This window comes from Lontra canadensis, unplaced genomic scaffold (genome assembly GCF_010015895.1).
Source record: "Lontra canadensis isolate GAN:19392208 unplaced genomic scaffold, GSC_riverotter_1.0 scaffold33, whole genome shotgun sequence".
Classification (NCBI taxonomy): Eukaryota; Metazoa; Chordata; class Mammalia; order Carnivora; family Mustelidae; genus Lontra; species Lontra canadensis.
The window spans coordinates 5,237,323-5,250,915 of NW_022631027.1; the positions used below are offsets into that span (position 1 = coordinate 5,237,323).

The 13,593-nt window shown below is 35.0% G+C and overlaps 1 protein-coding gene across 8 annotated transcripts in view; it reads right to left on the reverse strand.

Annotated features, from left to right (window-relative positions):
* Positions 1-13,593, reverse strand: part of HFM1 (helicase for meiosis 1) — a 115,541-nt gene that overhangs the window by 32,096 nt on the left and 69,852 nt on the right. For 7 of the 8 annotated variants that reach the window (XR_004383795.1, XM_032867107.1, XM_032867109.1 and 4 more), the window contains 5 exons: positions 11,016-11,101; positions 10,704-10,787; positions 10,420-10,577; positions 8,844-8,947; positions 8,086-8,232 (listed from right to left, as the gene is read on the reverse strand). Coding sequence is in view for 7 of the 8 variants with exons in the window: in XM_032867107.1 (XP_032722998.1) it covers positions 8,086-8,232; positions 8,844-8,947; positions 10,420-10,577; positions 10,704-10,787; positions 11,016-11,101 (579 nt within the window). In the remaining variant the exon portion in view is untranslated. The remainder of the gene's footprint in view (positions 1-8,085; positions 8,233-8,843; positions 8,948-10,419; positions 10,578-10,703; positions 10,788-11,015; positions 11,102-13,593) is intronic. The other variant, XM_032867106.1, reaches the window with a different exon arrangement.

A 13,593-nucleotide genomic window follows, 5' to 3' on the forward strand; every position in this document is an offset into this window, starting at 1 on the left:
AAAAATGAACTATTGGGATTTCATCAAGATCAAAAGCTTTTGCACAGCAAAAGAAACAGTTAACAAAACCAAAAGACAACTGACAGAATGGGAGAAGATATTTGCAAACGACATATCAGATAAAGGGCTAGTGTCCAGAATCTATAAAGAACTTAGCAAACTCAACACCCAAAGAACAAATAATCCAATCAAGAAATGGGCAGAAGATATGAACAGACATTTCTGCAAAGAAGACATCCAGATGGCCAACAGACACATGAAAAAGTGCTCCACACCACTCGGCATCAGGGAAATACAAATCAAAACCACAATGATGTATCACCTCACACCAGTCAGAATGGCTAAAATTAACAAGTCAGGAAATGACAGATACTGGCAAGGGTGCGGAGAAAGGGGAACCCTACACTGTTGGTAGGAATGCAAGCTGGTAAAACCACTCTGGAAAACAGCATGGAGGTTCCACAAAATGTTGAAAATAGAACTACCCTAGGACCCAGCCATTGCACTACTGGGTATTTACCCTAAAGATAAAAACGTAGTGATCCAAAGGGGCACGTGCACCCGAATGTTTATAGCAGCAATGTCTACAATAGTCAAACTATGGAAAGAACCTAGATGTCCATCAACAGATGAATGGATAAAGATGTGGTATATATACACAATGGAATGCCATGCAGCCATCAAAAGAAATGAAATCTTGCCATTTGCGAAAACATGGATGGAACTAGAGGGTATTATGCTTAGCGAAATAAGTCAATCGGAGAAAGACAACTATCATATGATCTCCCTGATAGGAGGAAGTGGAGATGCAACATGGGGGGTGAAGGGGGTAGGAGAAGAATAAATGAAACAAGATGGGATTGGGAGGGAGACAAACCATAAGAGATTCTTAATCTCATAAAACAAACTAAGGGTTGCTTGGGGGAGGGGGGTTCGGAGAGGGGGATGGGGTTATGGACATTGGGGAGGGTATGTGCTAAGGTGAGTGCTGTGAAGTGTGTAAACCTGGCGATTCACAGACCTATACCCCTGGGGATAAAAATAGATGTTTATAAAAAATTAAAAATTAAAAAAAATAAAATAAAATGAGTCTCTTGTAGATAGCATATGGAAGGGTCTTGCTTTTTTATCCAATCTGATACCCTGTGTCTTTTGATTAGAGCATTTAGCCCATTTACATTCAAAGTAACTACTGAAAAATATTAATTTAGTGCCATTGCATTACCTGTAAAGTCCCTGTTTCTGTAGATTGTCTCTGCTTCTTTCTGGTCAATGTCACCTTGGGGCTCTCTCTTCACTTCAAGGATCCCCTTTAATATATTTTGCAGGACTGGTTTAGTGATCACAAATTCTTTTAGTTTCTGTTTGTCCCGGAAGTTCTTTATCTCTCCTTCCATTCTAAATTACACCCTTGTTAGATAAAGTTATTCTTAGCTGCATGTTTTTCTCATTTAGTACGCTGAATACATCAGCCAACACTTTCTGGCCTGCCAGCCTAATGTTCCTATCCCTGTAGGTTAAGAATCTCGTCTTGAGCTGCTTTCAGGACTTTATCTCTGGAATTTGCAAGCTTCACTATTATATATGTCATGGTGTTCATCTATTTTTAATGATTTTGAGGGGAGTACTCTCTACCTCATGGACTTGAATGCCTATTTCCTTCCCCAGCTTAGAGACGTTCTCATCTATGATTATCTCAAATATACCTTCTGTCCCTCTCTCACTCTTTCTTCTTCCTCTGGGACCCCAATAATCCTAATGTTTTGCCTTATGATTTCACAAAGACTCCCCTCACAGTCCATTAGTTGTTTTCCTCAGCTTCTTTCCCTTCCATCAACTTGTCTTCTATGTCACTCTTTCTTCTGCTTCATTGACCCTAGTTGTTACAGCATCCAATTTAGCCTGTATCTCAGTTAAAGCATGTTTAATTTTGGCCTGATTAGATTTTATATCTGCACTAAGAGATTCTCTAATGTCTCTTCTACCTTTTTCAAGCCCAACTAGTAAGTTTATAATTTTTATCCTGAATTCCAGCTCTGATATTTTACTTATATCCATATTGATTAGATCTGTGGCAGAGAGTATTACCACTGATTCTTTCTTTGGCTGTGAATTCCTCCTCCTAGTCATTTGCCCAGAGGAGAACGGATGAATGAGAAAACAAAATTAAAAATATCAACCACGACCCAAACAAAATATACACTAGGCAAATCCAAAGAGGTCAGAAACCAAAAAAGAAAAGGAAAAAATAAATAAATAAATAAATAAGGGGGGCGGGGAATATAATCTCCCAGGTGGACAAACAAGGTGATCCACTTGGTCCTGGGTGTATTTTGGTCTGTTTGTTAGAAGACACTAAATCCCGAAATTGTAAAGAAAGCAAAACTGATATATATATATATATATCAGGCATATATATATATTTGAATACAGTGAAAGGAAGCCAAAAGTGAAGACTACACCTACAATATGTAAATGTAAAAAAGAAAGTTAAAAAAGACTTAAAAACAAAGAGTTGATAAAATAAGAAACTAGTTGAAAAAGAAAATTATAAACTGAAAGATAAATGAACCATGAGAAAAAAACCTCAAATTCTATATACTAATTTCCCCTATCACTGGACTTTTGCAGTCCTGTCTGCTCTGTAAACTTGGTGTTGGCCTGATGTTCCAGCTGGTCTTCTGGAGGAAGGGCCTGCTGCACTAATTCTTAGGTATCTTTGCCTGAGTGGAGTTGCACCGCCCTTGCCAGGGGTCCAGGCTCAGTAAAAGCTGCTTCTGGTTGATCTATGTAACTTTGTTTCCTGAAGGCTTTCTACACCTCTTTAGAGGATGAAAATAAAAGTGGCTGGGCCCTGATCTCCAGCCCCAGAGCTGAAAGATCACAGCTCCCGCTCTTCAGTAAACCCTCAGGGATAAGCAGTCTTCACTTTTGTGTGTGCCAAATTCTAGACTCCTGCAGCCTGCACCTGTACTGATCCTCCCAGGGAAGGCAGAGGGTCACGACATTTCTGCCCATTTGTGCTGTGGTTCGTGGTTTATGACAAAAAGAACTGAGAGCCCCCTCCTGGTCTCACTAGCTGTAATCAATTTCCCCATTCCAATGCTTGGGAACTCTGCTGGCTCAGGCACCCCCATTTTTTCTGTGAGCCAGGGAATCCTGAGACGACACTGTCCCACCTAGAATTCTGCCCCACATTGCCACCTGAGCACCTATCAGGCAAGGACGTCTCTTACTAGAGCAGACTTCTAGATTCTGATTTTGTGCTCTGGGGCTATATCACTTTCCAGCAGCTGGCATATGGAGGCTCCCTCCCACTCCCATTTATCTTCTGATACATCCCCTCAGATTCACTTCTCAGCCTACCTTGCAAAAGGTAGTTTTTTTGGTTGCTTTCCTATTTGTAGAATTCCAGCGATTCTTTTCTTACATCTCAAGTTGAATTCATAGGTGTTCAGAATGGTATGATAGTTATCTAGCTAAATTCAAGGGACCAGGTGAAACAAGGTCCCTACTCTTCCACCACCTGTCTCCCTCTTCCCCTATGAATTTTAAAATCAGTTTGTGAATTTCTGCCAAAGCAGAGCTAGGATTTTGCTAGCTGTGGATTGATTTGGAATTTTGCCACCTTAACAATATGAAGACTTCCAATCCATGGACATAGGATATCTTTCCATTTATTTAGGTATTCTTTACTCTCAGTGATGTTTTGTAATTTCCTGTGTTCACATCTTGCACTAATTTTATTAAATGTATTCTTAAATACTCTATTCTTTTTAGTGCTATTGTAGTTTTTTTATATTGACTCTGTATCCAGTGATATTTCCAATTTTATATATTAATTCTAACAGTGTGTCTACAGTCTTTTGGACTTTCTAGGTATATAATCATCTTTTTTTTTTTTTTGACTTTTACTTATTTATTTAACACACAGAGAGAGAGAGAGAGAGAGAGAGAGAGAGAGAGAGAGAAAACGAGCATAAGCAGGGGGAAAAGGAGGCAGATGGAGAAGGAGAAGCAGGCTCCCCACTGATTAAGGAGCCTGATGTGGACTTGATCCTAGGACCGGGATTATGACCTGAGCAGAAGGTAGATACTTACCTGACTGAGCCACTCAGGTGTCCCTATAATCATGTTGCTTTCAAGTAACAACAGCTTATTTCTTTCTTCCCACTCCTTATCACTTTTATTTCTTTTTATTATATAACTGTACTGACTAGGACTTCTAGCATAATGTTAAAAAGATATAGTAATAGAGAACATTCTTGTGTCATTCTCCATCTAAATAGGAAAGTTTTTAAACTATTTCACTACTGTGCACATTTGTTATATATATATATATATATATTTTTTTTTTAAATAAAAAATGAGCATTGAATTTTTGTCAAATTTCTTTGACCTCTATCAAGAGGATCACATGGGTGGTTTTTTTTTTCTGTTAATGTAGTGAAATACACTGATCCATCCTTGAATGCTAAGGCACTCTTACATACATGGAATAAGCCATACTTAATTGTACTGTAGTATGACTTTTAAATATATGGCTGGATTCTACTTGCTAATATTTTGTTATGAACTTCTGGATCTATTTCCATGACATACACTGGTGAATAATTTCCCTTTCTATTAATGTCCTTGTCAGGTCTTGAAATCAAGATCCCCGTGTTGGCTCTGTTCAAAAAAATTACAGCATTAGAAACTATTTTTTCTTTTTCTATTCTCCGAAAAAGTTTAAGTTTGATACTATTTTTTCCTAAATGTTTGGGGAAATTCACCAGTGAAATCACCTGATGCTCTGGATTTCTTTGTGGAAAGATTTTTAATTGCTTCAATTTCATTACTAGTATCAGACCACTAAAATTTTCTATTTTTTCTGTCAGTAAGTTTTGCTTCTCGAGGGTTTGTTCATTTTTACCCAAATTATGTCAAATTTATTGATATAAAATCATTCACAATAGCTTTCTCTTTTTGATGTCTGTAGTGGTATCCCCTTTTTCATTCCTAATATTGTTAATTTGTATTTATCTCTTTATTAGTCTTGATAAGGGCTTCTCAAATTTATTAATCATTTCAAAGAACCAAATCTTAGCTTTGTTGATTTTTCTGTTGTACATTACATTCTATATTTCATTCATTTCTGCTTTTCTCTTTATTATTTCTTTCTATATTCCTTATATTTGATGTGTTATAGTCCTGAGGTAAGAGCATTTCTGATTTTAATTCTACATATATTTAAAACTCTACAAGTCATTTCAATTACTGCTGTGCAATAGCCAATTGAGTTTAATTTATAACAGTAAATTTAGCCATTTATTTGCCCTTTCTACTGTTTTTCATTCCCTCCAGCATTTCTGCACCTTCATCTGTGGTCATTTTCCTTTAAGGAACTCCCTTTAGTATCTCTTTTACTGCAGGCCAATAAATTTAGTGATTGTGTTGGAGTGCTTCAGTTTTGTTTTGTTTTTCCTCAAAATATCTCTATTTCACTTTTATTTTTAAAGATACTTTCACTGGGCACAGAAATCCAGGTTAGCATCATTTTAATACATTTTGAAGCTGTTGGTCCATTATCTTCTGTTTCTATCATCATCACAGTTGATAGACCAGCTGTCAGTTTCACTGTTACTCCTTTGAAGGTAATATTTCATTTTTCCATGTCTGCTTTTAAGATTTTCAGCAGTTTTGCTACAATGTGCCCAGTTGTGGTTTTCTGTGCATTTACTTCCTAGGGTTTGCTAAAATTCTGAATCTATGAGTTGATGTCTTTCATTATTTTGGAATGTTCTCAGCCATTGTCTCTGAATATTACATTTGCCCCATTCTTTTCCTTTTCTGCTTCAGAGATTTTAATTACGCATATTTTAGAACTTTTTGAGTATTATGTTTTGTGTTCTTTCCATTCTCATATCTCTGGGCTTTAATTTGAATATTTTTTCTTGTGATGTCTAACAGTTCACAGATCCTGAGTTTGGCTATATCCAATCCATAATTTTTTTTTAAGATTTTATTTACTTATTCGACAGAGAGAGATCACAAGTAGGCAGAGAGGCAGGCAGAGAGAGAGAGAAGGGGAAGCAGGCTCCCTGCCAAGCAGAGAGACCGATGTAGGGCTCAAACCCAAGACCCTGAGATTATGACCTGAGCCAAAGGCAGATGCTTACTTAACCCACTGAGCCACCCAGGCGCCCCTCCAATCCATTATTAAACCTACCAATAAGTTTTTCACTTCAGATAATGTATTTTTCAATTCAGGAAAGTCCATTTAAATCTCTGTGTGGATTATAATTTTCTGGTGAAACTTCTCAGCCTTTCATACATTTTTTTTCCTTTATTTTTTTGAAAATACTAATCATAGTTATTTTAGAATCTTTAAATGCTAGCTCTCTTATTTGAATCATCTACAGAGTGCTTCACTTCCTTTATACTGTTAATTATAAGTCATATGGTCTTGCCTCTGTGAATGTGTTGTCAGTTTTTATTATACGGCAAACATTGTATCTGTAAATTCCAAATTATATTATACTACATCAAAGAAGGTTTCCTTTTTCCTGTGTTAGGCAAACATGGTTAGTGGCTGATCACATAAATCCCTTTTGAGAGCATAGCATACTTAGGCTTTTAATTAAGAGCCTACAGGTCCTTGACTCCTCAGCCCTGAAATGGTTCTCCCTCTGGAATTTTAGTCCCTTTAGTCTGCTTTCACAGATGTCCTAAAAATTGTAATATTTATAACTTAGGTAGGCTTTATAGTTGTTACTGTTGGTACACTGGCCTGCCACAAACTACTGCATCCTACCCAGAAATGGGAGCTCTTCTGTGTTTGTTTGTTTTTTTAATTAACTTTATTTTTTATTTTTTATTTTTTTAAAGATTTATTTATTTATTTATTTGATAGAGAGAGAGAGAGAGATAGATCACAAGTAGGCAGAGAGGCAGACAGAGAGAGAGGGGGAAGCAGGCTCCCCACTAAGAGAAGAGCCGATGCAGGGCTTGATCCCAGGACCCTGAGATCATGACCCGAGCTGAAGGCAGAGGCTTAACCCACTGAGCCACCCAGGTGCCCCCCCACTTTTCTAAAGACCTTAGTTATTTGAGAGAAAGAGCACATGAGAGATATGAGCATGCAGATGGGCAGAGGGAGAGGGAGAAGACTCCTTGCTGAGCAGGGAGCCCTGATGTGGGCTCATATGTGAGACCATAACCTGAGCCAAAGACAGATGCTTAATCAACTGAGCCACTCAAGCACCCTACTCTATGTTCTTTAAAGAGGTGGAGATGAGTGTTCATGGGTTCACAGAATAATTCTCTAGGTGCTCTTCCTGCCTTCTTCCACTGAAGTTACTATTTATTTTAACTACCAATTCAGAAAGCACAACTGTTTAGGTTACTTTGATAGGAGCTACTGCTTTCACATTCCTTAGTACCTCTTAGTTACTCCCCTTACATATAAGGTAATTAGCAAGCTGAATATTAACTCAGTATTGGATGATATTAGTTACTATTAGCTTTTTATATGTAAGAGTAATATATTTATGTTTTTTCTTAAATCCTCACCATATACAAATATACACTGAAACACAGAGGATATAACATGATTTTCTTTAAAATATAGAAGGGGAAAACTGAAGAGAGGTACAGATGAAACAAATAAGCCATGAGTTGAACATTGTTTAAGGTAGGTAATGAGTACATAAGGGTTCATTATACAGATCTGTCCACTTTTGTGTATCTTTGAAATATTCTGTAACAAAAAATTCTTACGTTCACTGTCACCTGATTTGCCTCATCAAATCTATAAAGTCTTATATATCATTTGCTCTTCCCCAATAATGGCTTTTAGAAAAAAAGGGGCACTGCATATCAAAAACTAGTCAAATAAACTGTGCTCCAAATATCAAACCAATTTGACAAATATTATTTATAAGAAAGAAATCCTACTATATATTATTAATGTAATTATTATGAAGCTTAAACATCTAATTCCCAAGTATCTACATCTTGAATGAAGCAGTACTATAACACTGATACTCCTCCCTAGCTATAACTTTGCTTTAATGCAATACAGTAATAAATATAGCTATTTACCTTTATTGGGTCCTGCTATCGTAGATCTATTTGAATGTTTAGAATGGGAAATCTCTGTTTCTGATTTTTTTCGCATAACTATTTGATTTGCAAGCCTCTTCGGTCCTAAGTAAAAGACTGTAAATTTCTGCTGAATATCTAGTCCAACTAGAAAAATGAAAAGAGTATACAAGTACTTAAGTCCTATAAATCTAGCCATGAGATCATTTATTTGTTTTTATATCTTTCACATTTCTATACCTCTTGAAATAAAAGAGCTAACAAGTCCAGGAAATAAAAATATATATAAAAAAACAAGAGTTAAAAAATATAACAAGTTAAGGGGGGTGGTGGGTTAGGTGAGCCTGGGGGTGGGTATTAAGGAGGGCATGCATTGCATGGAGCACTGGGTGTGGTGCATAAACAATGAATTGTGGAATACTGAAAAAATTAAATTAAATTTAAAAAAATAAGTTAAAATTTATACATTTATCATCATAAAAATAAAAATCAATGTTCCTATAACAATTGAAATTTTATTATCTTGGAAAATAAAATACTTATAATTGAACAGATACAATTTTAATTTTGTTATCTTAGTCCATGCTATCTTTCACTTATCTGAATATATGAAACTTCCTTTAAAATTACTCATATTATTTAAATAGATTATTTTTACACAATATCATTTAAACTGCTTTTCTGTTTCAGCATGAAGGAAATTTTTAAATGCTATCATATTCTTTACATTTATGTGTTCATTACTTCAATGAACTTACCATATTCAGAACTAATTAGATTTATGCTAAGATCTTCAGAATTAAAAGCTCTCTTCACATCAATCTTTTTAGTCCAATTTCCAGCTTTTAGCAAAACAGAATCCCTGAAAAAGAATAACATCATTTAAATTGTAATTGGAATACTTAATGAAATAATATATTAATCATCAAGGGCAGACTGACCCTTAGATAGGTCCTATCTGGTAGTAAACTAAAGTCAGTACTGAAAATTACTTGCTGCCAATTCTGAGGAGGAAGAAATGGAGTGTCAATGGGGCTGCCACAACCATAATTTTCTAACTACACATTGGCCAAACAGCTGACTCCAAGTTAAATTGCTTCATTTCAGGTCCACCTGAATACATAGTTGATATCAACAACCCATGAGCTTGCCCCTACATCACTACCACTTTCAAATGGCTATATATAAGTTACACGAATTTGTGAGAACTTGATTAGTATCTTTAAAATTCATATAGAATAGTCTGCGTCCAATAACATCACAAACCAGCAACCAATTTTGTGATTGAATTTATTTTAGCTTTATATATACAAAACTGTCTTCAGACTTATCGCAGAAAACAAAGATTTGTACAATGACATATTCTCTATAAATGTGTCATAGCTGCTGCAGTAAAGCAGTTAACAGTGAAAGGGATGTTCTATTAGGCAATGTAGTCCCTTTAGGAACCTTGCATAGATGATTTTGGGAAGATATCTTCCAGTGCTCTGGCAACAATGAGGAGAATCCCATTTCTGAGTCACTGCTAAACCTGAACTTACAAGTAAAGTAATACAATTAGGAGCATAGGCTCTGGAGTAAGACTGCTTGGGTTTAAACCCAGACTTTGCTATAAACTACCTATATGACCTTAGACAAATTGATTAAACTCTCTGTCTCAATTTCTTCCTCTATTAAGACAATGATAGCTCCTGTCTATACAAAGATTAAATAATTCATTACCTGGAACCTATGAAGAGCTCAAAAAATATTAGTTATACCTATAACTGCTAACCTTATAGAGTTTGCCTAAGGCATCTGGGAGAAATAACACAATCAGAAAAAAGACTAATGTAAAAATAATAGAATGGCATGCTAGAGAACCAGGTGTAAGGGAAGGTACCTTTTTTTATATATATTTGATCTGGTTGCCTGATCCTACAATGGAGCTATAGTAGTTTGCTGGATTTTATTTTGGAAATATTAGATAAATCTTGAAGGAGCAGGAGGAAGATAATGAAAGGGTAGTAAGGTTGTGAATGACCGGAGAAAAGCAAAAAATAAGAAACTTCAACAACAGTGGGCTATAGCTACTCCTAAAGGTCATTTATTCACTTGTTAACAAACAAAACAAAACAAAACAAACCATGGTGATAGATTTCACACTGTTCATTTGGGTACTGATAACAGACCCAATGTTAATACTTTCTTTAACAGACAAGAAACTACCCCATTACAGCATAAGGAAAATGTAATTTAATTAATCCCAGAGTGATTTTGCTACTCTTTCTCAGCAGAATTTTTCTTTTATAGTATATGCTTAGAAATAGAATCAAGTGGAAATAGTATACTTACATAATTCTGTGCTTAAAAACCAGCTGATTATCTGCATCACCTATGATTAAGGTAACATAGTGAGAATCTGGTGCTGTTCTTTTAGTTTGTAGCTGTTCAAAATTTCTTAATGTAATGGTCACTAATATTTCTGCCATGGTGTCACTATATCTTGCAATCTTTAAAAAAAGAATAGGCATAAAAAGTGTTATAAATAACCTTACTACTCTTATTCAGCTCCAAGTCAGCTATGGGTAGCTTTATTCCTGAAAAGACCATGAAAATACCTTTAAAAAAAAATTTACCTGTTCCACTTCAAGTTCATATTTTGGCAGATACATCACTGTTTCTTTTATTTGCGTTCCAAAAGGGGGGTGTCTATTTAAAATCTAAAAACATTTATATCATTATATTCTTACCACAAGGCTAGAAGTTCTTTTAGTAAATACTTTTCAGTATCAATAGTTTTAATAATGCTTATTCTCAAAACCTTAAGTTAAAATACTTATGACTATGAGAAGGAAAAAAAATTTTTAGAAGAAAAAAAGATATAAAAGGTAGTCTTTAAAATTTAGATAAAATTCAGGTAACATTAGGAATAAGTGAATATTAAATACCAGTTCAAGTTCCCTTGCATCTGTTTCTTCTATTTTTTTAAAGGAGGTCAAACCTGCATTTACCATTGCATTTGACAATGTTATACCTGTGGAAAATTAATCAAATAGCAGTTTTTAAACAACCCATTTTACACTAAATCTATACTTAACTTTTCAACATTAGTAAAAAATCTGTTTTAAAGATCCAGATTAACAACTAATTTTTGAAGTTTTTTAAAAAATTTTTTCAGTTGGATTATTTGGACTGTGACATTTATTCAATTGTTATATTTATTTTTTCAAAATGAAATAAAACATGTATTTGCTTTATAGAAGAGAGAGGAACTCTTTGGTTCACAAGATGATTCAATACTTATTTTTATCATATGCCATCCATAAAGTACCAAGTGATTCCTACTGTTACATGTTAACTATAACATGTAACATGTTTGAAGAGAAGACAACATGACTTATGGATGGGAATATTGCTTCATAAAGCTACAGCTCTCTGAGCATTTCCACCTTAGAAAGAGAGTTCTGTTTCTGTACTGAAACCAGATAATTTTACTCTTCTAAAATTTCCAATTCCTTTCCATTGCATTCTGTATAAAGTGAAAATTTCCTACCATGACCAAACTCCCTTACCTATCTGACTTGACCACAGTCTCCCTGTCCCATTTAATTTCCTACCATTCTCCTCTTGCTGACAACTCTCTAGCCACATTTACTTTAATTTTGTTCTTCGAGTTCACTTCTATTTTTACACCTTCTCTGTTTCTTTATGCTTCAGGAAACTGGAATTTAAAATTCTTACACTCACAAATGAATTTAACCAAACCCCGAAATAGGAGATACTATCAGAAGTATAAAATTCCAAAATATTACCGTCTTGCCTAGGGCACATATATTACTGGTGGGGATATTACACTATTTCTTTTTCCATACCTTTAACTATCTTTGAAAATATCTCTTATTCATTCTTAAGATATAACTCCTAGTATTAATAATTCCTTCATGTTCATTTCCCTCGAAACTTTTCCTGAATTTTAATTTTTTATAAACGTTGTTGAAAAATCAATTTGTATTCATCATTCTTTTCCTGATGCTCAGGAAGAATGTAGATTTTCTTTTTCATTTAGATTCTCCCATTTTCCAGTGTATGAATTGTGCTGGGCAATTTTTGCTTCCTTCTCTTCAGCCGTACTGAGTTAGTATAAAAAACACATTAGTGTTCAACAACTTGGAAAAGATAGAAGCAAATGATGCCTGATTGACAATATTCTAGAAAGTCAGAAAGACTTTTTCAAATATAATGAAAATTTTCTTAATCGTTTAATCTAACTTCAAAATACTCTAAGTTGTTATTTCCCAAATGTTATATGGAACCTCCTTCCCACTTTAGAGCTCATCTTTTTGAGATGGGTACAGCATCTGGTTTGCTAGGACTTCAGTAGAAAAGTGAGCCTTAATGTCAAGAACCCCTCCTCTAATTTGACCTTACTTTCTTCCACAAGCTAATCCCCATCTTCACCGCAGTTCCCAGGACTGGTCAGTCCTCTGCTATCCCACTGATTTCAAACTTCCAGGAAATAATAAAGCACTTCCTCACAAAATAGTTGGAGATCTTTGTTCTAAGGAATAATGAGACAACCCCTAATAACCTGTTACGTATTTTTTTTTACCTGTTACATATTTTTTAATGTCCCCAAAATGCATATAAAATTATAAAGCTAACAAATCTGTTAGTCATGGAGTAACAATTCTCTTCTTAGAGAGGAGGAGGAGTAGGATCACAAAATCAAAGGCACCAAATTGGAAAACTCTAGAGTATACCTAGTTATACCCCAGTCTTTGTAACTGGTACCCTCTAGAGTTCTTCAATACATAACTTGAGCTACATCTGAATAGATAAGAAGTGATTATGCAGAATCTTTTGTCTACAGAATCTCTATGAAGATGAGTGAATATTGTCCTGTTACTGAAAAAAAAAAAAAAAGAGAAAAAGTTAAGATATAAATAAGTGATATAATTCTCTGTAATGAATTAGGAATGGCCAGGATTGCTAGCTCTGTACCTTGTCATTGAGATCAAAACAAAATAATCATAAAAGTGGAATAGAGAACAACACATGGTTACCTAATACTAAAATGAAATTTCACTCTTGGTTTGAGAACTAATTTAAAAATAAAAGTATTCATTTTTAGTAGGGGGTACCTGAGTGGCTCAGTTGGTTAAGTATCTGCCTTTGGCTCAGATTATGGTCTCAAGGTCCTGGGATGGAGCCCCACATCAGGGTTCCTTGCTCAGTGGGGAGTCTGCTTCTCCCTCTGCTCCTCCTCCCTGCCCTGCTCATGCTCTCTTCCTCTCTTTTCTCCATCTCCTCTTCCCTCAAAATATTTTTTAAAAAAAGAGCATTCATTTTTATCAGATTTCCCAATTGATTTCAAATAGAATCCTTCAATCAGGAGAAAATGAAAATCCGATTTTCAAGAGAAGTTCAGTACCTTATTTAGGCCTACAAACACATTTTTTCTTAAAGTCTATAAATACCATAGAATAATTTTCCCAACAATGAAAAACAAAATAAACTGCAGACATT